The sequence below is a fragment of the Urocitellus parryii genome, chromosome 6 (assembly GCF_045843805.1).
Source record: "Urocitellus parryii isolate mUroPar1 chromosome 6, mUroPar1.hap1, whole genome shotgun sequence".
Taxonomy (NCBI): domain Eukaryota; kingdom Metazoa; phylum Chordata; class Mammalia; order Rodentia; family Sciuridae; genus Urocitellus; species Urocitellus parryii.
Window position 1 is genome coordinate 64,525,943 of NC_135536.1, and position 23,837 is coordinate 64,549,779.

The 23,837-nt window shown below is 35.9% G+C and overlaps 1 protein-coding gene across 1 annotated transcript in view; it reads right to left on the minus strand.

Annotated features, from left to right (window-relative positions):
- Positions 1–23,837, minus strand: part of Rad51b (RAD51 paralog B) — a 564,662-nt gene that overhangs the window by 528,218 nt on the left and 12,607 nt on the right. The window contains exons 4-5 of the mRNA XM_026385194.2: positions 23,362–23,478; positions 2,240–2,376 (exon numbers count right to left, since the gene is read on the minus strand). Of these exons, the coding sequence (XP_026240979.2) occupies positions 2,240–2,376; positions 23,362–23,478 (254 nt within the window). The remainder of the gene's footprint in view (positions 1–2,239; positions 2,377–23,361; positions 23,479–23,837) is intronic.

Genomic DNA, 23,837 nt, shown 5'->3' on the forward strand with positions numbered 1-23,837 from the left:
GAACAAATACTCCATTGTGTAAATAAATATGCCACAACTTCCTTTATCCATTCATCTGTTGATGAGCACCTAGGCTGATTTCATAGCTTGGTTATGATAAACAGTGCTGTAATAAACATAGGTATTCAGGTATCTGTCTTATGGTTGGTTTTGTTTCCTTCAGGTATATACCCAGTAGTGGTAAAACTAGATCATATGATAGTTCTCATTTTAGTTTTTTAAGAAACTTACATGCTCTTATCGATAGTGGTTTTATTAATTTAGATTCCTACCAACAGTGTGTAAGGGTTCCTTTTGCCCACATTCCCCACTAGCATTTGTAATTGTTTTCTTGATAACAGATATTCTGACTGGGTGAGACAGACTCTCAATGTAGTTTTTATTTGCATTTCCTTTATGGCTAGAGATGTTAAGCATTTTTCATATATTTATAGGCCATTTGTACTCTTGAGAAATGAATTACTGTTCTTTTGGTATGAATATTTTGAATTCTTTATATATTCTGGATATAAATCCTCCTTCTGATGAATAGCTGGCAGATTTTCCTCCCATTGTGCAATCTTTCCCTTCACTGTGCTCATTGCTTCTTTTGCTATGTAGAAGCTTTTTAATTTTATCTCTTAATATAATTATAGATGCATGGATTTAAATATTTCATGTTTTGATTCACTGACATTATTATTCTTATTGATGCTCAATTTGTTTCATCTTTGGCCAGTACAGGCTCTTCATGTTGATTCCTAAATCTTTTAGAGATCAAATAGTCCGTTATAGATTCCTTGCTATCTGACAATGTTTCAAACTCAAAAATAAATGCAGAATGTTTTCTCTGATATATGAAGGCTGATTCATAGAGGGGTAGGGAGTGGGAGCATAGGAGAAATAGACGAACTCTAGATAGGGCAGAGGGGTGGGAGAGAAATGGAGGGGACAGGGGGTTAGCAAAGATGGTGAAATGTGATAGACATCACTATCCAAAGTACATGTATGAAGACACGAATTGGTGTCAACATATTTTATATACAACCAGAGATATGAAAAATTGTGCTGTATATATGTGTAATAATAATTGTAATGCATTCCACTGTTATTTATTTTTTTAAAAATCAATTAAAAATTTTTAAAAAAGAAAAAAAACCTCAACTTAAAAATTTCCTGCTCCTTGGAGATGTAGTTCAGAGGATGAGCATGTGTGAGGCCCTAGAGTTGACCCCTAGGGACCACCCCTACCCCCAAAAAAAGAAAAACACCTGCTCCAGAACCAGATTCAGCCATTTCTCAAGGAATCTTCATTCCTTTTATTAATAAATAGCCTTTGGATTTCACAACCTGGGAGTAACACCTGTCAGTTCACTCATTTATCAAACATTTTCTGGAAAGTTAGTATGTACCAGTCACTGGATTTGGCTTTGAAAATAGAAAGATATAACACAAACCCAAAGAGCTGACAGATCAGTGGCATATATTCACACAGAACAGATAACCAGGAAATATATTGCAAGTATTAAGCTCTAGGCAAAATAATTCATTTGGAATTTATCTGGCCATGTCCACTTTGATCTGAATAGTACTCTTTATAAAGAAATAAAAGAGAGATCTGATTCAGAGTGACATGGTTAGAAAGAGTCAGAACTCTATAGTATACCTTGACTAAGAGAACAGAATTGGGGTGGGGATATAGCTCAGTGTTAAGATTGTTTGCTTAGGCAAGTGCAAGGCCGTGGGTTCAATTCCCAGCACTACACACACATACACACATGCACGCACACACATACATACATGCACACTCATGCACAGAAGAAAGCATGCAAGAGAACAGAACTACATCAATCTCCAAATGCATAAGCATCCCAGCTCAGACATATCCATTCACCAACACTTTACTTCCAACTAGAAATTACTTATAAGGCAAATTATCTATTTTCTTTTTCCTTTTTAGTTTTGCATCTTCCTCATTTTTTACTTAAATTCTTCCCTGTTTCTTTACCTTCTTTCTTACCAACTTTCAAAACACAAGACAGCTTACCCAGGAACCCCACTTACCCCAGTAAGAAAGAGATAAAAACAAAAAACTGTCCTGTGTCAATTTTAAAAGGAAAACTCTTACCAAAAAGTAATCTAACATTCTCTGTTCCAAAAAAAAAAAAAAACAGGTAAATATTAACCTATTTATTAATGTTCCACATTGTATATGTTATTAAAATAAAGCATTATAATGGAAAATAATTAAACATCTTACCTTTCAGCACTAAATGCTGATTCTGTGTCTATGTACACAACAGCTCCTTCTAATCCTCCCATACTGGTGGGTAATGTAGCCAAAATACTCATCATTATGCAAAACTGAGTTTTTCCACAGCCTGGTGGCCCTGTAATCTAAAAAACAAATATTATTTGTATAAAGCCTATAAGTCAAAGAAAATCATTTTAGGAATTTGCTACAAAAATAATCCAACAACCTGGGAATAGTTAACCAGGACAGAATTAACCCCTAATACCCTAGAACATCCATTATATAAAATGAATTAACTTCTCCCCTATGCATCCAGATTGGTACTCTATGTAACATCCTTGGAAGAACTGTGAAAATGGTCACTCAAATCATCCTCTGTGTTTTGTAGTTCAGATAAAAAATTTTAATGAGAAAGGTATTTAGGTCATTGGGGCACTGCCTTAGAAGGGATTAATGTTGTTTTTGTGGAGAAGTAAGTTCTTATAAGAGGAGGTTCTTATTAATCAAGCCTTCCCCATAAACTTTACTCCTGCCGCACAAAGCCATTTCCCTTCCTGCTTCTCCACCCTATTGTGATGCAGCCTGTGGGGTGAGTTTCATCACTGTTAGGGTTTGAATATAAGGTATTGCCCAAAAGCTTATGTAGACAATGCAGGAATGTTCAAAATGTTCAGAAGTGAAATTAGATTATGATCTGAGAGCTGTAACTTAATCAGTGGATGAATCAATTTGATTGAGCAATCCTTTGAAAGAACTTTCACTGGATGGTAACTACAGGCAAAAGGGTATAGGTGGAGAAGTAGGTCACTGGGGGTTTATATTTTGTCCCTTGCTCCTAGCTCACTTTCTCTTTGCTTCCCAGCTACCATGAGCTGAAAACTTTCCTCCACCATGCCCTTCTACCATGATGTTCTTATCTCACCTCAGGTCCAGAGCAATGGAGTTGGCCAACCATGGACTGAGACCTCTGAAACCATGAGGCAGAATAAATGTTTCCTTCTCTAAATTGTTCTTGTCAGGTATTTTAGTCAGAGGGAGTAAAAGCTAACTGACAAAGCCACAATGAGAGCACATGCTGTTGGATCTTCTAGCAACCAGAATTCTGAGCCAAATACACCTCTACATAAAGAACCCAGCCCTCAGGTATTTTGCTATAACAACACTAAATAGCCTGACAGGTTTTTATTAAAAAATACAAGCAAAACTGATACTTCCTGAAGTACTCTTTGCACATCTGATATCAACTTCTGGGATGCTACAGATTGCATAAGTATAAAGCAACAGAAAACTTGGAAGACATTTTATAAGAAACATCCACATACCTACCACCTAGACTCTAAAAATACCATTTTTACTATACATGTAATATTCCTCTATCCATTATCAATTCATCTTAGGTTGTTTTGTTTTTTATGCACTTCAAAGTAAATCAAAAACAATATACTATTCCCCCACAATTCAGCATGCACATCATTAAGTAGAATTTAATGTTTAAGATTCTTTTTTTCCTTTTCAGATAAATTTTACAAAGAGTAGAATATAGAAACCTTAATTCTAACATTTGATGAACTTCAATAGATGCACATACACATATGCAATCTATGATTTGTGTTTGTTTTGTGATGCTGGGGATCAAATTAAGGTCCCTGCATATGCTAAGCAAGCACTCTACCACTGAGCTATACCCTCAGCTCCAGATGTGCAATCTAAATTCTTATCAAGTGAAAATATTACCACCCTAGGAAATTACCTCATATACATTATTTTATATTCAAGAAGTCTTTTATTTTTTGAGACTATATCTTTCCTGATAACATCTATACCTCAATAGCACACACAGAGACATGGGGGAAAAAAGTGGTTGTTTGTGTATTTTGTTATTGAAAAAGAATCTAACTAATATAATGATCTGGGCCATGTTAGAAACATCTGTACTTTAAATATATAGCATTCTCCCACATTGAGTAATTTAATTCCTGAAACTTCAAATCATCTACAATGACTACTCTATACATTCTGAAGTTATTTGCTTACCAAATAATCCATTTAAGTTGTTGCCATGTTGTTTTCTATATTAATCCTAAACTACTGAAATCAATGTGCCTCTGTCAACCCTTTATAACCCTGCCTTATAGACAAAACTGATAAATGATAGTCTGACACACAGATGATCAACCCATAGATTGTTAGTTAAAGCAAATTTCACTTGCTAGATTGAAATGCCAACAAAAGTTCTAATATTTTCTTCCCACAACCTAAGAGATCATCTTACATATCCTGCTTTGGAAACTAAAGATATCCAAGAACTTATCATGGACTCTTATTACTAGGAACAACATGGATCAAATTACTTATCAGATATCAGAGCAAGGGAATCTTCTGTCAGTAAAAGTTTAAACTGGATCTTCAAAATAAAGAAATACTTATACTTCAGAGTGAGAACTAATGGAGGAACTGAAAACTGGTCTTTCTACACATACTATCTATGTACTGGGTTTTAGATATGTTCTCAGATTAATGAGCCTGCAAAACCCTTTGTGATTTATTTTTTTAGTGGAAAGTTTAAATAAACCATCATTTTTAGTAGGATGATATATATATAAATGTTCAATGAAGCATCAAGTACCATGAAAATATAAGGTATTAATGTACTATTCCATCTTTAAAGAAAATGTTTTTAATCTGAAAAGTTAAGAACAAGTGGCATTTTCCCTACTTCATTATTTTTATGCACTAATTCAGTATAGTCTTAGAGAAAGTAAAATATCATGTGAATAACATTAAAAGCTCTCTGGGTGTGTTTGGGCTTTATTTTGAGCTTGGATTAGAGCTTGGATAACAATACTTTATAACTAATTTCTAATGCTTTATATTCTCTTCACATATTTTTCCTCTCTTCTAGACTCAAAAAAAAAAGTTTTATGCTATATGCAATCTTATGAGGTGCTGGAGCAAAATTTCATTATTTTTTCAGGTTTACTTAATGAGTCAAAATATCTCAACATTAATATTTTTTATTTTCAGACAATTTAGCCCTGAATTCTAGCACCCACACCACATCAAGTTGTGTTCACTTCTCAGCTTCAGCCCCAATGGTGGTTAGAAAGAGAAGTCACACCAAACCAGAAGAGTCTAAATTCTGTGCTTCTTGGAAACTCAGTGAACACAACATTTACATACAGGAAATACCAGTAAAATACAATTAGCTTCATATAGTTAGAGACAAAGTTTCATCACCCCTACATGAGAAATATAAAAGAACTAAAAGAATATCAGTAGTGTAGACATCTCAAGCATCAGCAAGGAAGAGAAAAATAATCATCTACAGAAAAGTCAAGTCTAATTGTACTAAGGAATAAATGAAGCCTTCTCATTCTAATCTTAGATTAAATGTGAGATGAACATGAAACCTGGACCCTTAAGGACATAGAAATCTCACCAAGCTAACTTTCTGCACACTCAAGATGGGGGCAACTGCCAAGCCTATAGTTGGAGAAGAAAATGTAAGTACTGTCCGGCTGGGATCTGAGACAAGACAGCTTGTGGGAACTATCATGTTTTTAATGACTTCCCTTCCCAGCACCTACTTTTATATTCACTTTATAATTACGTAGAAATATGATTAGATCTTAAGACCTACAGAATTTGTTTTAAAAATAACTTGACTCTAAATCCTCAAACTAAAAGCAAAAGCAAAGAATCTCAGACAGGCCAGGTTGTACTTAGCCTTGTGAAAGAAACCTTGAACTTAAATCTCTTTACACCAGCATGTTGAAGAATTTATACCTTATATTCTCTCCATCAATTCCATCTTATTTAATATTGATAACTGCTATTTTTTTAAGTAAAGGAGAAAGAGAAGGAGAGAACAGGGCAGGAAAAAAGCAGGAGACATGGAAATGACAAGCCCAAGCTACAGTTAAGAAAAATTAAATAGTTATTAAAAATCTTGGTATTCAAGTAAATGAAAAAATTGTTCACAAAACAGCATTTACTGAGTATTCGCCATATGAAAGATCCTAGAGAACATTATAGAGAAGGATGTTTATTTATAAGTTAGGGAGTAAAGAATTCAAAATAATACAACCATAAATACTAATAAATTCCTGTATTAGGACAGAAACCTAGGTATCTTGTTTTTCAAACCTCTGGGCAGGATAAATAAATCATGTCAGATTATATTGAAGGAATGCCCATCTGAAATCTTTCCCTCACTTTCCCATTGCCGTTGCTGCAAGTGAGGCAGACCTAGACCTGACTGCAGCTTAAACAAGACCCACCTTCAAAGATCTACAGATCCATTGGTGAGAAAAATAGGTGTTTGCCACAGTTTTCAGCAGATAAAATAGACTAAAGAAGCATTTAAGACTTATAAATTCACTATTTCATGCACATCTGTCACATGCCTGGCCCTTGTAGGCAGTGGAGTTTATAACCCCTGCCTTATTATCTCCTGTGATTTATGTGGGCCTCAGATAATCCTGCCAATGTGGAAAAAAAATTAAACTATAATATGAATTGTTCCCAGAAAAAAAATTTCAGTACTGGGCTGAGGTTGTGGCTCAGTGGTAGAGTGTTTGCCTAGCACATTGAGGCCCTGGGTTCCAGTCTCAGCACCACATGTAAATAAATAAAGGTCTATTGACAACTAAATATAATATTATATATATATGTATGTGTGTGTGTGTGTGTATATATATATATATATATATATATATATAATTTTTTAATTAGGGTACTACACAGAACTCTGGCATCCTACCTCTACCTTTTTTAAGAGAGTAGGAGAATCAATCCCAAAGCAAATCTGTACCATTGAAGGAATGGTGCTGAAACTTAATATGCAGACATACGAAGATTCAGTGAAATTTACACAGATCAAAATTGATAATAAATAGAGAATTTAAGTTAAAATCAGAGAAAAGTAACAACAAAAGTAACAGCAGAATGTTTTCAGATATGTTCTTATTCCCTCAATCATTTCCAGACCTAGGTCTTGACCTTTCAACTAGAAACAAAGACCATACAACACAAAAGGACACCTCCATTGATGCTTCTATTAGTACTCTATTGCTCTGTAACAGATTACCACAAATTTATCAGCTTGAAACAACACCCATTTATTATCTCAAAGTTCTGTCAGCCAGAATCCAGAAGGGCTTGACACAGTTTCTATGCTCAACTGCCGCAGTCTGGCTGGGCACAATCAGGAGCCACTTGTCAAAAGAAACTAACTTTATTTTTAGAACCACACACGCCAAACAAAACAGCTCCTCAGGAAAAACCCTCAGAGCCCAACTGCCACCACCGGCTTCCCACAAGCCTCTCCCCACCACAAGCCTCACCACCTCCCACAATCCTCCTGCTCTTGAGGCCGATTGACTGGGTCGTGTGGGCGGAGCCAAAAGTCCCCCAATGAGCAGCTCCGTGGTCTGAAAGGGCAGGGAAACAGCCCAATGAGCATCACCGCAGAGGAGCCAATCAGCTAGATGTTGCTAGGGCCGCTGTGAGCCAATCATCAACTGGCAGTCTGAAAGGGCGGGGAAACAGCCCAATGAGCATCACCACAGAGGAGCCAATCAGCTAGATGTTGCTGGGGCCGCTGTGAGCCAGTCATCAGCTGGCAGTCTGAAAGTTTGCTGGGGCCCCTTCGGCTGTGGCTCTCAACATCTCCCCCTCTCTGTTTAAACAACAAGCATGTGGCTTAGGGACCGTGCCTGCCTTAGGTTGTCCAATAGTACATATGGTCCTTACCCATTATTGGATGGTCAACGCGTCAGCCTCCTGTCTTAGGTTGGTACCATTGCAATTGGATCTTACCCATCACTGACTACCAGTCCATTATACAGCCACACCTGTGGAGAGGTCTTTGTACCAGCGGGGTGGGGGGGGGTGAGGTTCTTTGCCTCACCTCTGTTGGCCCCCAAATTTTAGCTGAACTATCATGACAAGCAGAAGGGAGGAAGATACACCAAGCCAATTGATGGCTCCTTTTGGAAAAATTGTACCACCGATGACATCATCAGCAAGAATACCCCAACACTACCACAAGTCGCTGCACCAACAGATAGTTCACAAGTCATACAGGTGAATTCACAATGCATACAAGTGATACATAGTCCAGGCAAGTTCTGCAAGCAGTTCAGTGATGGCTATTGCAGAAGCTGTAGATTGGTTTTATCTTTGTCTTCACCAGCACTAGGATGAAGATAGGAATTCTGGCAATAATGGCTAAAGAAAAAATTATGTAACATTCCAGAAGGCACTAAAAGAAAACAATTTTCTTAACAATTTACATTATCTTGAAGAGAATTATTAAATATAATGAAAAGGAAAGGTGAAAGTAAACAAACAGATCTGTTAACCTCCTTTTTTGTTCACATATTAAAACAATTCTCAACAGTTATTTACCCAATTTAAATTAAACCATTTAAATCACGTGAATAAAAAAAATATTTGGATCCATTTTTTCATGAACGCTCATCATATATGATATATGGACATACGTACATTCAAACATATAACACAAAATATAAGTGTGCACACATAATATAATACATACAACACATAATAGTAAAGACCTTATAACTTTTTATAGGTGAAAACTCCATTGCAATGTTTAAAAACTCTATAGTCAAAAAATAGAACTGATCAGCAAAACATTAACCTAGGTTTGTATGAGCTCAAAAAACAAAATAGAACTTCATGATGTGGGAAAGGGCAATAATAAAATAGATATTGAACAAAGCATCCTGATTCTGTCGCAGATGTAAGGATAGCCAAACCGGAGTTTTGGATATCAGCTATTATGGATTTGAGCCAAATCATCCTCTTTTTGGTCTGTAGAAATCGCTTTAGTTAATCTCTCTGGAATCCAAATCGGCTGCTGTTCTCCCTGTAGAAACACACAAACAGGCCCCCGACTCCAGACAATCACTGGGTCAGGCATTTGGTGTTGATAATGCCTAGGTCACGGGTTTGTTCCCCGTACGGGCCACCAAATGCTGCAGTCTGGCTGGGCACAATCAGGAGCCACTTGTCGGCTGTGGCTCTCAACGCTCAACATCTCATAAAGCTAAAATCAGCTGAGTTGGTCTCTTATCTGGAGGATGGGATAAATATCAACTTCCAAACTCAGTAAGTGTGTTAAGTTTTTATCACTATAACTAAAATACCTGACAAGAACAACTTAGAGAAAGAAAGTTTATTTGAGTTCATGGTTTCAGAGGTTTCAGTCCAGTCAGACAACTCCATTGCTCTAGGCTTAAAGTAAGACAGAACATAATGACAGAAGGGGTTGGCAAAGTAAAGCAGAGAGAGCATGAGGAGCCAAGGACAAGACACGCCTCCAAAGGTATGCTCTTCAGTAGTCTACTTCCTGCAGCTGCAGTCCACCTGTCTATGGTAACCACCCAGGAAATGATTCAAATTATTAATCCATTCAATGAACTGATTCACTGATTAGGTCATGGCTTCCATTTTATCCCTGAACATTCCTGCAGTGTCTAATATGAGCTTTTTGGGGAGATGACTTGCACCCAAACCATAACATTCTGCCCCGGGGCCCCCCAAAACTCATTTCCACTTCACAGTGCAAAACGCATTCAGTCAACCTCCAAGAGTCCCTATAGTCTTAATAAACAGTTCCAGCACTGTTCAAAAGTTGTTCTAAGCAAATTCTTGGTTGTGAGCCCCTATTAAAAAGTTAAAAAAAAAAAAGATTTAAAAAGTGAATTACACACTTCCAATATATAATGGCACAGAGTTAACATTCCCATTCCAAAGGGAAGAAATAGGGGCATATAAAGAAGGACGGCACCAATGCAAGACTGAAACACATCTGGGCAAAGAAGCCCAACATCTGGGATACATGGTGGAGAGATGCAATCTCTAAAGGGCCTGGGCAGCCCCACCTCGTCAGCCTTGCAGGATATAACCCATATGGCCTCTCTCTGTCAGCAGCCAGCACCTTTCTTCAACAGAAGTTCCACATTACTGGCATCTTTTAATTCTAGGTGTCTCCACTGTTGCTTCAGCTTTCTTCCCAAAGCTTCACAGTTATCTCCTTCTCAGGAGCTGCCCATAGGGATTCCAACCCTCAATTCTCCTCACCTCTCAGGTATTCCTTCGAAAAATCAGAGGAAGCCTTAACAATCCCTTCGTTCCAGCATCCCATCCTGAATTCCTGCAGAACCAGCATTCCTGCCACCAGTTCAAGCAGTAGCCAGGTCCCCTTTGACCATGGCTCCTCTGAGTGCCTATGGAGCAGAGCATGGTGAAATGAATCTTGGGGAAATAACTTTCTAGACAACCCTGTGCAAGACCCTGTCCCAAGGTCTCTTCTCAAAGGAAGTTTCATTTTTATACCCTTGAGTCTATTATAGCTAGGGTCTTCCTGATTCCTGAGATATCCTCAAGGCATCTTTCCTATTGTCTCTGTGTAAAGTACTTAGCTTCTCTTTAGTAGTGGTGATCTTTTCAGCCACCACATTCTCCTTGACCCATCTTACATGTTCTTTTCTAGTCAAACTGCAAGTTTTTAAAATCTTTTATCCTCTGCTTTCTGCTCCCAATTCTCACAGGTCACAAGGCTAAAAGGCACCAGCAATACCCATGTCACTGCCTGAATGCAGTGCTTCCTTGAAATTTCCTCCTTCAGATTAATTAGTCCATCACCTTTAAATTAAGCCTCACAGAAATTCTCAGGACATGGGCAAAATGTGCACAAGTCCTCTACCAGAATATAAAACAATTAGCCTCTAATTCCCCATGAAAACCTTGATCCTCTCTGAAACCTCATCAGCACAATTTTTATTGTCCACATTCTTATCAGCATTCTGATCTTCTGAGCTCCCATCAAAACTCCCATTAGCTCTGCTTACAACATTCTATGGCTTCTCTAGCCTGCATATTCAAACTTTTCAAAAGTCCTCCCAGAAATCAGTTCCAAAAGTTTCTGAACCATATGGTCAGGTTAGTCACAGCAATATCCCCACTCCTGCTACCACTTTTTGTATTAGTGGGTTTTGTGTCATATTGCTCAAAATACCTGACAAAAAACAACTTAAAGGGGCATATTTGGGCTCACAGTTTCAGAGGTTCAGTCCATGGTGGGCCGACTCCATTGCTCTGGGCCTAAGATGAAGCAGAACATCGTGGTAGAAGTACATGGCGGAGGAAGGCTGCTCAGGCCATGGTAGCAATGAAGCAAAGAGAAAGTACAAGGATCTAGAGACAAGATATATAACCTCCAAGGTTACTCCCCCATTGAATTACAAACTACAGTCTCTCCCCACCTGCCTACAGTTACCACCCAATAATCCATTCAAATCAAATAGATTAATCCACTGATTAGATTACAGCTCTCGTAATGTAGTCATTTTACTCTAAAAATTCCTGCATTATCTAACAGAAGCTCTTTGGGGAGACACCTCACATCCAAACCATAATAGTTAAACTGTTGGCAAAATCTACTTCTCTACAGTTATAGGTGTGCAGTCTCTTTCTAGCTGGCGTCTAAGGGCCCCTGGCAGGTCCTGAAGGCCACCTAATTCCTTCTCACATAGTCCAGCAAATGGCATCTCAAGTTCTCCCCATGTTTTGAATCTTTTTGTCTTCTTCTTCTCAACCAGAGAAAGCACTGCTTCTGACAGTTCTTGTAGTTAGATTTGAATACTCTCCCTATCAAAAAATCACTGTACCACATAACATAATCACAGAAGTGACATCTCATCATATTCACAGGTTCCTGGGATTAGAGCACAACATCACTCAAAGGCCATTTTAGACACTCTGCCTACTATGATGTCTCTGAGAATTAACATTCAGAGGCGATAAATTAAGGTTTTTAAAAAAATCATATATATATGCATTTTTAGTCTTGGTCTCATGGGATTATACATATATGATAGCCATTCTCTAAGACTGACCCAGTGACAGTCACCTTTTTGTATTCATGACCTTTTATAGTCCCCTCCCACACTGCATCAGGTTTATCCTCAAGTCTAATGGAACACAATAGAAATGATGGTATGTGACTTCCATGGCTAGGTCATAAGATACACTATCATTTCTATCTTACTCCCTTGGATCATGTTCTATGGGGAAAGTCAGCTGTCACATCATTAAGACACTCAAGCAGTCCCGTGGAGACATTCACATGACAAAGAAGTGCCAAAAACCAGAACCAGCTTTCCAGCTATATAAGTGAGCCATCTTGAAAATAGTTTCCCCAGCTCCAGTCAAGTTTTCAGATGACTTCAGCCTCAATGAATATCTTCACTGCAATCCCATGAGAGACCAAGACCACAAACACCTCATTAAGCTATTCCCAAATTCCTGACTCACAGAAACTGTCTGAGATACTACTTATTATTGTTTTAGTCACTAAGCTTTGGGATGACTTGTTAAACAATATATAACAAAAATATATAGATATAAATATATAAATATTAGAGGAATACGATTTTAAAAAAAGAAAAAAATTCTAAAATGAAAGAATTGCAAATACTCATTAATATAAAAATCAAATAAGGGCTGGGGATGTGGCTAAAGCGGTAGCACGCTCGCCTGGCATGCGGGCCTGGCATGCGTGCGGCCCGGGTTCGATCCTCAGCACCACATACCAACAAAGATGTTGTGTCCGCCAATAACTAAAATAAATAAATAAATATTAAAAAAAAAAGAAAGACAATAGTCTTTTAAAAAAAATCAAATAAGTAGAAAAATCAAATTTCTTAAATGTACTATTTTAATAATTAAAAAAAATAAATGGAATACAAATGAAAATACTCAAAAATAAATACTGTTCCCTGGAATTGCAATAACATTAAAAGTTCCTTATAGGGGCTGGGGATGTGGCTCAAGTGGTAGCACGCTCACCTGGCATGCACGGGGTGCTGGATTCAATCCCCAGCACCACATAAAAATAAAATAAAGATGTTGTGTCCACCGAAAACTAAAATAAATAAATAAATAAAATTTTTTTTTTAAATTCCTTATAAAGCTAGGCTACTCCAGGGTCATGTGGATAAATGTAGAAGAGGCAACAGGAACCAAACACTATTTTTCACAAGCACTGTGTAAGTGCTAAAAATAAATAAAGAAAAGCAAATGCATTCATTCAACTAACATTTATTAAGTACCTTCCACATGTGCTAATACCATGGATGTAATAAGAAGGAAAAAAGAACATACTCTCTGCGCATTTAGAATTTATTCTCTAATGAAGAAGATGTACGTTAAATAATCAAACAATAGTAAAATTGTAACAGTGATCAGTGCTACACAGAAGAGGGACAAGATTAAGCTCTCTGGGAGTGCATGACAATTCTAAATGTCTTTATTTTGACATATTAAAATATCTAAAAATATATAAAACAAAAAGTAATATAACTATGATAAAATTCATCAGTTCCAAAATAGAATATGCTATCTTAACAACCCTATTAGGTCAGGTTGAGAAAAAATAAATAAAGATAAAACAAACTTAAACAGTCCAAATAAAAAGCTTAATTTAATTGTCATATAAAGACTACCAATTATCAGAGAATAACCATCTTTTTCAAGCACACATGGAACATTTACAAAAGTTGATAACATATTTAACCTTTTAAAAGAGTCTCAGGGAACTCTGGTGAATCAATATCATACCAAGTTCTCTGACCAAACATCAACTAGGTTAATAATCTAACTAAAATTAAGAGATAAATTTAATTAATTAATTTAGAGATTTTAAAATTCCAAATAAGTCAAATAAGCAGTCATAATAGAAATTTTAAATATCCTTAGAGCTGAAGGGAAATTAAAATACTACATATCAAAAGAATGCTCATGCTGGGGGGAAAGTTCAGTAGTACAATGCATACCCATAATGCCTGAAGCCCTAGGTTTAATCCCCAGCACCAAGAAGCCCTGGGTTTAATACCCAGCACCAAGAAAATAAACAATATATATGGAAACTCAAAGAAGAAAATTAGTGGATTAAATGTCTAATTTAAGAAGTTATAGGCAAAAATAAGAATAACCTGAGGGAAAAAATAGATGGAAGAAAATAATAAGCAAATAACCACAATAAATGAAGTAAAAGGCAAAGGAATTAGAGAGCCAACATACCTCTAACAAGATTGTTTTTTAAAGAAAGGGAGAAATAAGACAAAGTAAGTAATGATATAAATGGAAAGGGGGGAAAAAAGAGGATGAAACCAGACTTAAAAGCTAGGAGCATATAACAAATAACTTTATAATAATAAATTTGAAAACATTTAAAAATATGGGGGGATGCTAATTATATCACTCAGAAAAAACACTCAAGAAGAAAGAAAAAACAGAAAACATATACAGTTCTATGATCATTAGAGGAATTGAATTCATCTTCTTTCTTTTCTTTCCCTGCCCCCCCCCAATTTTCCCACAAAGAAAATAATAAGACCAGACAAATTTTCAGGCAAGTTCTACCAAATTTCAGGAAACATATAATCTTAATCATGGGAAAACTACTACACAATATAAAAAAGAGAAGCTTCTCTACAGTTCATTCTGCCAAACTAACATATCCTAGATTTTAATTCATAGAAAGACACCACTAGAAAGGAAAATTATAGCTCAAAATCTGTTATAAATACTGATATGAAAAATCTTAAATATTAGCAAACTGAACCCAGTAGTTCATAAAAAAAGATGATTTAGGGGCTGTGGCTCTAGCTCAGTGGTAAAATGCTTGCCTTGCATGAGTGAGGCACTGGGTTCGAACCTAAGTACCACATAAAAATAAAGATACTGTGTGTTCATCTACAAATAAATATTTTTAAAAAGATGATTGATTCCCAAATGATCTATTCCTAAATGCATAAGTGATTTAATATTAGAAAATCTGCAAACGTTACTTGCCACATTGTTAGGTCAAAATAGAAAAATAGTAATTTCAATTAATACAGAAAAAAACATTTGTTACATGAAACTAAATTAGCATTTTAACTAGGAAAAGAAGAAAACTTCCTTGTTTCTGATCAAAGATATCTACCTATAAAAATCTCTGCAGTAAACATCATGGTTTGATTTTTTAAACTTTTTACTTGGAACTAATCTTAAACTTTCAGGAAAACTGTAGTAAGAATAAGACAGGGTACCCATATCAATTCATTTCTCACATCCATTTATTGTTAAGATTCTGCCCACCTCCATGTGTACATGTGTATGTGTATGTGAGAGTGTGTGTGTGTGTTTGCATGTAACACATGAATATTTTTCTGAACCATTTGAATTAGTTGCACACATCAAAGTAATTTACTAAACACTTTAGTATATATACTAATAAGGATATTCTCTTGTATAACCATAATATAGTTAACAATTTTAATAAATTTAATATTTATAAAACTTTAATCTGCTGATTTTTATCAGTTGACACTTGAGTCCCCTTTCATTCTTTTTTTTAAATATTTATTTTTTTAGTTGTAGTTGGACACAATACCTTTATTTTACTTATTTATATGTGGTACTGAGGATAGAACCCAGGGCCTCACACGTGCTAGGTGAGCACTTTACAAGTGAGCCACAACCCCAGCCCCCCGCTTTCATTCTTATGATAAAATATGACATGAGCATTTCTTTTAAATCAGGAACAAGGTTGCCCATATTTTAAGTTATATTTGCTAACCTATTATATGAACAATCCAGTTAAAATTAAAAGGGGATTTCTTAAAAAATAAAGATTCAGGACCAGGTATGGTAACACACGCCTGTAATCCCAGTGATTCAGGAAACTGAGGTAGACGGATCACCAGTTTAAGGTGAGCCTCAACAATTTAGTGAGACCCTGCCTCAAAATAAAAAATAGAAAAGGGATTGGATATAGTTCAATGGTAGTACACCCCTAGGCTCAATCCCTACTATCATTAAATATATATTTTTCTGAACTCATCTGAATTAGTTGCATACATCAAAGTAATTTACTAAACACTTCAGTACATATCCTACTAAAGATACTCTTATTAGGATATGTGTGGGTGGGTGTGTGGGTGTGTGTGTGTGTAGGATTAGTGTGTATGTGTGTGTGTGTGTGTGTGTATGTATGTATGTGTATCTATCTATCTATCTCCATGACAAATGCACCAAGAAAACCATAAGTACACCCACACTTAGGTTGAAACTTGATGTATAAAAGGGATTCCATTATGAATCACTGGAGAATGAAGATTATTCAAAATGGGGTGCTAAAACATCAAAGATTTTAGGGAAAAAAAACAGATGAATATCTTTATGATCTATCAGGAAGGATAAAACCCCTTAAATAGGACACTGAAAAAATTAATCACGAAGAGAAGATTGATTTATTCAACTACATTAATAATATCTATCTACTTAAAAATAATCAGAAGGGGCTGGGATTGTGGCTCAGCAGCAGAGCACTTGCTTAGCACATATGAGGCACTGGGTTCAATCCTCAGCACCACATATAAATGAATAAATAAATAAATAAAGGTATTGTGGGGGCTGGGGATGTGGCTCAAGCGATAGCGCGCTCGCCTGGCATGCATGCAGCCCGGGTTCGATCCTCAGCACCACATACAAACAAAGATGTTGTGCCTGCCGAAAACTAAGTAAACTAACTAACTAAATAAATAAATATTTTAAATAAATAAATAAATAAAGGTATTGTGTCCAAAAAAAAAACATAATCAGAGGGGCTGGGTTGTGGCTCAGTAGTAGAGCGCTGGGTTCAATCCTCAGCACCACATAAAAATAAAATAAAGATGTTGTGTCCACCGAAAACTAAAATAAATAAATAAATAATATTTTTTTTTTAAGTTCGTTATAAAGCTAGGCTACTCCAGGGTCATGTGGATAAATGTAGAAGAGGCAACAGGAACCAAACACTATTTTTCACAAGCACTGTGTAAGTGCTAAAAATAAATAAAGAAAAGCAAATGCATTCATTCAACTAACATTAACGCTTACTTAGCATATGTAAGACACTGGATTCAGTTCTCAGCACCACATATAAATAAATAAATAAAATAAAGGTTCATCAACAACTACAAAAAAATTTAATTAATTAATTAATTAAAATAAACCAAAAAAAATTTTGTTATGACTCCTATGTAAGAATAAGAAGTTAAAAGAAAACTCTAGGGAATGGTAAAAATTCACAATAGAGTTTTCCTCCAAAAGAAGGCCAAAGACAGGAACAGGAAGGAGTCCATGATTCATTTTAATAGTTTTGGTATTTTTCTGATTTTTATATTGGGACTTAACCTAGTAAAAGTTCAAAACTTATCCATGTAAGACATATTTAATTTTGTATATACACAAATACACACACACACACACCTGAACTTTATTTCTTTTTCCCCTTTTCCTTTGGTGTGAGGACAGATTTATTACTACAATACATTACATACTGCATAACAGCAGGCACAGTCCTGATGGTCTTTGGCAAGAAAACACTCTAACATAACGTATATTTTGGTATGAGTAAAGGACAATGATCAAAATAAAGGTTATAACAATAAAAGAATGTAAAGTTAAAATTTACATGAGAACAACTCTAAAGTTAGAAGCACATGATAATGACTCAACATGAAATTAAAACCTTGGCAAACCTATAAACTTGATCTGAACTACGATTACAATGGGATATTTGCAGACACCGTCTTAGTAAATGAAAAGTTAACATTTGTTAATCTAAGTTGTTTGAGAAGTAAACAAACTCTTAAAAAAATGGACAAAAATTTTATAGGAAGAAAGTATGCACTAAAAAGTAAAATGTATAAAATCCATTTTAAATATTGTTATTTGTTCCATAAAAATAGAAAGAAAGGGTACACATATAAATGTTAGGAATCTGCCACGTGTGACCAGTAGGAAAACAACGTTAACAAAAGTTCATTTTCAATGGCACATTGACCACAATTATTTTAAAACTACAGTTAAAAAAAAAAAAAAAAACAACCCTACTGAAATGTAGGCAATACATTTCAGTTCACCCTTAGATCCAACACAGTTCATGATGAAAAGAGAAAAAAATTATTACCTGACTTGATTTCAAAAGACAACACCTACTAAACTCACACATTATTGCATTAACAAAACCACATCATTTTAAAGAATTCAGTTTCTTTTTGTTTCGTTTTGTTTTTGCCATTTCATTGGGTTTGGTTTGATAGTAGAGACTGAACTCATTGGTGCTTTACCCCCGAGCTACATCCCCAGTACTTTTTATCTATTTTTATTTTGAGACAAGATCTTGTTAAGTTGATGGAAGTCTCATTAAATTGCTGAGGCACACAGGCCCAGTTTAAAACTTTTTTCCAAGAATAAAAGTTAGAAATACATAATCAGAGATCTACTTTTAATATAAGCCACTGATAAACACTATGTATTTATAACTATGTATTTATAACTTGTATTTATAACTTTCAGTACATTTCTTTCAAGTTGCATATTTTCTGGACCACTCTATGCAAACTTCTTTGCATCAATTTTCATATTACCTATTTTTATGGGATTACACTCCATGAGGAATTTTCCACAGAACTTTGACACTATTTATTAACACTGACACCTTTCATGGGTCTCACAATCACAGGATTTTGATCCAGTGTGCATTCACACATTTGGGCTAAATGAAGACTTCTGCACATTTCTTCAAATCACAGATTCTCTCCATACTGTGCTCTTTTACATATCTGAATTGAACCAAGATCATCAGAGCTGTTCCCACATGCTTTATACTCATATTAGTTACCTCCACTGTAGATCTCATGAATACTAGAAAGGTCTTATGATAATGAAGTTTTCCCATATTCTGTCTTTTGGATTAATTGCCAAGTGTAAGTACTTTCATGTTGGTAAAAGGAAATGAATTGACTGAAAGCTTTCCCATATTGCTTAAACAGTGTTTCCAGGTGAACTCTTTCACGTCTCTGATGGAAACTGTGTCAATTGAAACATTCTCCACATTGCTTACCAACCTGGGGTTTCTCTCCAGAATGAGTTCTTGTATGTAAAGGGAACTAGATGACCTAAAGGCTTTGCCAGGGGCTGGGATTGTGGCTCAGCGGTAGAACGCTCCCCTAGCACGGGTGGGACCCAGGTTCGATCCTCAGCACCACATAAAAATAAAATGTATTGTGTTGTGTCCATCTACACCAAAAAATAAATATTAAAAAAAATAAATAAAATAAAGGCTTTGCCACAATGGTTATATGTGTAGGTCTTCTTTCCAGTGTTGAGTTTTTTCATGCTTTCTCAAGGAACCAGGATCACAAAAGGTTTTCCCACATTATTTATATACATAAAGATTCTTCACAGTGTGAATTCTTTCTTGAGTTTGATTGTATCCAGAACTATTAAAAGCTTTCCCACATTGTGTACATACACAATGTTTCTCTTAAATGTGAGTTCTTTCATGTATTTTAAGGGAATTGGAAGAGCACACATCTTTTTCATATTGTTCATATACACAGGGTACCTACACCATGATTCCTTTCATGACATTGAAAGGAACAAAAATGAGTGAAAGCTTTCCCACATTGTTTACATCTATAGTTTCTCTCCACTGTGAGCCTGCTCAGGTGCTTGCAAGTGACTCCAAAAATAACAGGCTTTCCCACATTTCTTACGTATGTAGGATTTCTCTCCACTGTGAGTTCTTTCATGTATTTGATGAGAACAAAAAGGACTAAAGATTTTCCCACATTGCTTATATTCATAGGGCTTCTCTCCATTTTGAATTATGTTCATGCCCTCAAAAATGATTTGAAGCTGAGGCTTTCCCACAATGCTTACATACACAGGGTTTCTCTCCATTATGAATTCATCCATGTGTTTGAAAGTGACTTAAAGTGGTTTCTCTCCATTGTGAATTCATTCACGTGTTTGAAAGTGACTTAAAGTAGTTTCTCTCCATTATGAATTCATTCATGTTTGAAAGTGACTTAAAGTAGAGAAGGCTTTCCCACATTGCTTATATCCATAGGGTTTCTCTCTAGTATGACAGTTTTTCATATATTTAAAGGGGAACAGGAAGAACGGCTTTCTCACATTGCCAATACATAGCGCTTCTCTACACTGAGTTCATTCATAACTTCAAAAGTGATTTGAAGTAGAGAAAGACTTCCCACATTGTTTATTTGCATAGATTTCTCTCCAGTGTGCACAAGATTTCTCTCCAGTGTTGAATCTCTTCACATATTTGAATGTAAGAACTAAAGGCTCTTCCACATTTCTTTCATGCATGGTATTTCTTCCTAGTGAGTTATTTCATATCTTTGAATATGACTGGAAGAACTAAAGGTTTTACCACATTGCTTGCATATAAGTTCTTTCATGTATTTAAAAGTCACTGCAAGAATTGAAAAGTACCTCACATTCCCTATAAATAAATATTTCTACTATGTGTCCCTTTCAGTCTTCAAAAGACACCAAAACAAACAACATGCTACATTTTAAGGCTTCTATACATAATCCTGATACTAATATGGCTTGTGTCCAGTGTAAGTTCTGAGGGACACAGTTACGAATGAATGGCCAATGAGTACTTTGACACCCCCACTGTTTTCACATGGTTTTATTCCTAGAGGATGTTTCTTGTTCACAATATGCTGTGGAATCTGGTTGAAGGTTTTTCCACAATGATTAGCTTCTTTATCTTCACAGTCTACCACTTGGCTTCTTAGATTTCCTCTAGGATTTCTGTACTCATTGTCAATGTGTTGGCCTTCCCATTTTTTTTCCTACAGAGGCCAGGTTTCTGAATGTTTCTCTCATCACATCTCTGTACAGTTTCTTTTGGGAAAGGATCCAGCAAAGCCTTGTCTTCCAGGGTGAAGTTCACAGCCACATCCTCAAAGGTGATTAACTAGATTTCCTGGCTTCTGGTGTATCCTGGCAGGCTCCCTATGGCTCCTTCAGTCAGTGAAGATCACAGGGTCACTGAGAGTGAGCCACCTTGAGCCTCTTTCAACAGCAGATATGGTTCCCAAACATGGCAGCACCAGAAAGGAAGCCAAAAACTTCATTTCTTAATAGAAAGCAAACCAAGATATTCCCTATATTCATCTGAAAGCCCCAAAAAGATTGAAGAGAAGGACAAAAAGTAGAGAATTTGTCACCAATAAACAGAGCTTATTATTATTATTCCAAACCAGTTAAGCAGTTACAACAAAACACCTAAAAAAAAAAAGTATAACTCCACTTGGATTCAAAAACAATTGCTAAAAGCTAAGTGGAAAAGTATTGAAAATTATAACTATTGTTATACTCATTAATTGAGCAGGTTTGACCTGATCCCAAAAAGTTTATTTAAGATATTATGATTCTGGCACCATCTGGTGGTGATGCAATGAAACAGCATGCTGTTTTTTAAAACTAATTACTTATTAATTCATTTACCAACTATCATTAATAGCATCTACTAGACATAGCTCACATACCTCCTTTATCTTTCTTGGAATATAGGAAATAAAATAATGTATGTTATCTAAAACAATTCTTCTTCAAGGAAAAAAAATCTATGGTTTAATTATGACTATCAAAATATAAGAAGAGTCTGCTCTTATTCTGAAGTTTGCTGAAACTATCTATGCTTCTAGAACCTTTGAATAAGAAGTCCTCAAGTGTATATTGGTAAAGGATCTATCAAGTCACCACATACATGAACACCCCAATGCAGCTTTCAAGAAAAGAACTGGTGGGCTGGGGATGTGGCTCAAGCGGTAGCGCGCTCGCCTGGCATGCGTGCGGCCCGGGTTTGATCCTCAGTACCACATACAAACGAAGATGTTGTGTCCACCGAAAACTAGAAAATAAATATTGAAAAATTCTCTCTCTCTCTCTCTCTAACTCTCTCTTTAAAAAAGAAAAGAAAAGAACTGATGCTATTAAAATGTCCTCAACTTCATAACATTTCTCTTAAAGAATAGGGCCTAATTTTACTTTCCCTGAATATGGGCTGGACTTAAAGATTCACTTCTTTTTTTTTTTATAAATTTTTTTTAATATTTATCTTTTAGTTATCGGCGGACACAACATCTTTGTTCGTATGTGGTGCTGAGGATCGAACCTGGGCCGCACGCATGCCAGGCAAGCACGCTACCGCTTGAGCCACATCCCCAGCCCATTAAAGATTCACTTCTAATGAAAGAATAAAACAGAAGTAGTGGTGTGTAACTTCCAAAGTTATATCACTAAAGGTACCAACATTTATATCTTGCATTCTTTGGACTACTCTCCCTGGGGGAATTCAGTCATCATGTCATAAGGAGACTGTGGAGAGGCTACAAGGGGAAGAACTAGAGTCTTCTACCAAAAACCAACACCAGCCAGCCAAGCATGTAAGTGAGGCCCCTAAGAAACAAATCCTCCTGCCCAAAACAAGCCTCATATGACTACATCCCTTGGCAAGATACCAAAGAGCTAAGCCATTCCCAAAGAAACTGAAAAGTAAATAAGTGTTTACTGTTTTAAGCTACTTGGTTTTAGGATAATTTGTCATGCATATCAATTAATATAATAACCTACCACTTCCTAGAACTAAGTTTTATTTGCAGCAGGAAGTAAAAATAACTCATTTGAGCTTAGTGTTATTTGCTAAAATGTTAATAAAATTTCAGGTTTTCCTTTCTAATTTGCTAAGTAGTGATTCTTTTTTAATTCCCTCAAATTGTTGCATAATACTATTTCATAGTATTCTTCACTTTCTAAGTTGATTCACAGAAACAGAAACCTAAACAGATTTTAGTCAGCAATGATATTTTTTAAAACCTTTGTTTATTGAGCAACTACACCAGGTACTAAATGGAGAACTATACCCTTAATTCAGATTAATGTTCATAAAATTACTTATTTTCGTACTGGAGGTTAAACACAGGGCTGCTTTACTACTGAGCTATATCTATCCCTCCTTTTTTTTTTTTTTTTTTTTTTTCAGTTTTGAGAAATGGTCTCTCTAAACTTAGAAGGCTGGCCTTGAATTTGTGATGCTCTTTCCTTAGCCTCCCAAGTAGCTGGGATTAGAAGCATTCAACTATGCCCAGCTGAAATTATTTATATATTTTAACTAAACTTGTTCCTCATGGTTCTGAAGATTATAAATCAATAGAAGGTATATAAAGCTTTTACTTTACCTCTGTGAGGGATCCACAAGGCACACCACCATGTAGGGCTTCATCCAAAGCAGAAAGGGTAGTAGATAAGAATGCTGGTGAGAGATCAGTAGACCTTTGTGTCTTTATCCCATAAGCCTGAACAACAATCAAAAAAATGATTAAATTCTTTTCAGCCTCCATATCTACTCAAAAATATAAGTCAACTCCTAACTTCTTAACTTTAGAAACTAAAACCCAATCCATCTTTTTCCCCTCTATTATTTATTTGTTCAACAAGTAATTACTCCATGCCAGAGACTGTGCTAGATTATGGGGATGCGATTTTACAGAGGGATTATGAATTTGGAACTAGAAATGGGCAATTGCAATACAATTATTAAGAGACAGTGTATTAAGGAAAAGGGAGACATAGAAACAGTAAAACTAATCTGGACCTTTTAATCTACAAAGGTTTCACTGAAGTGCTGTATGACTGAGCTGAAATCTGATATATT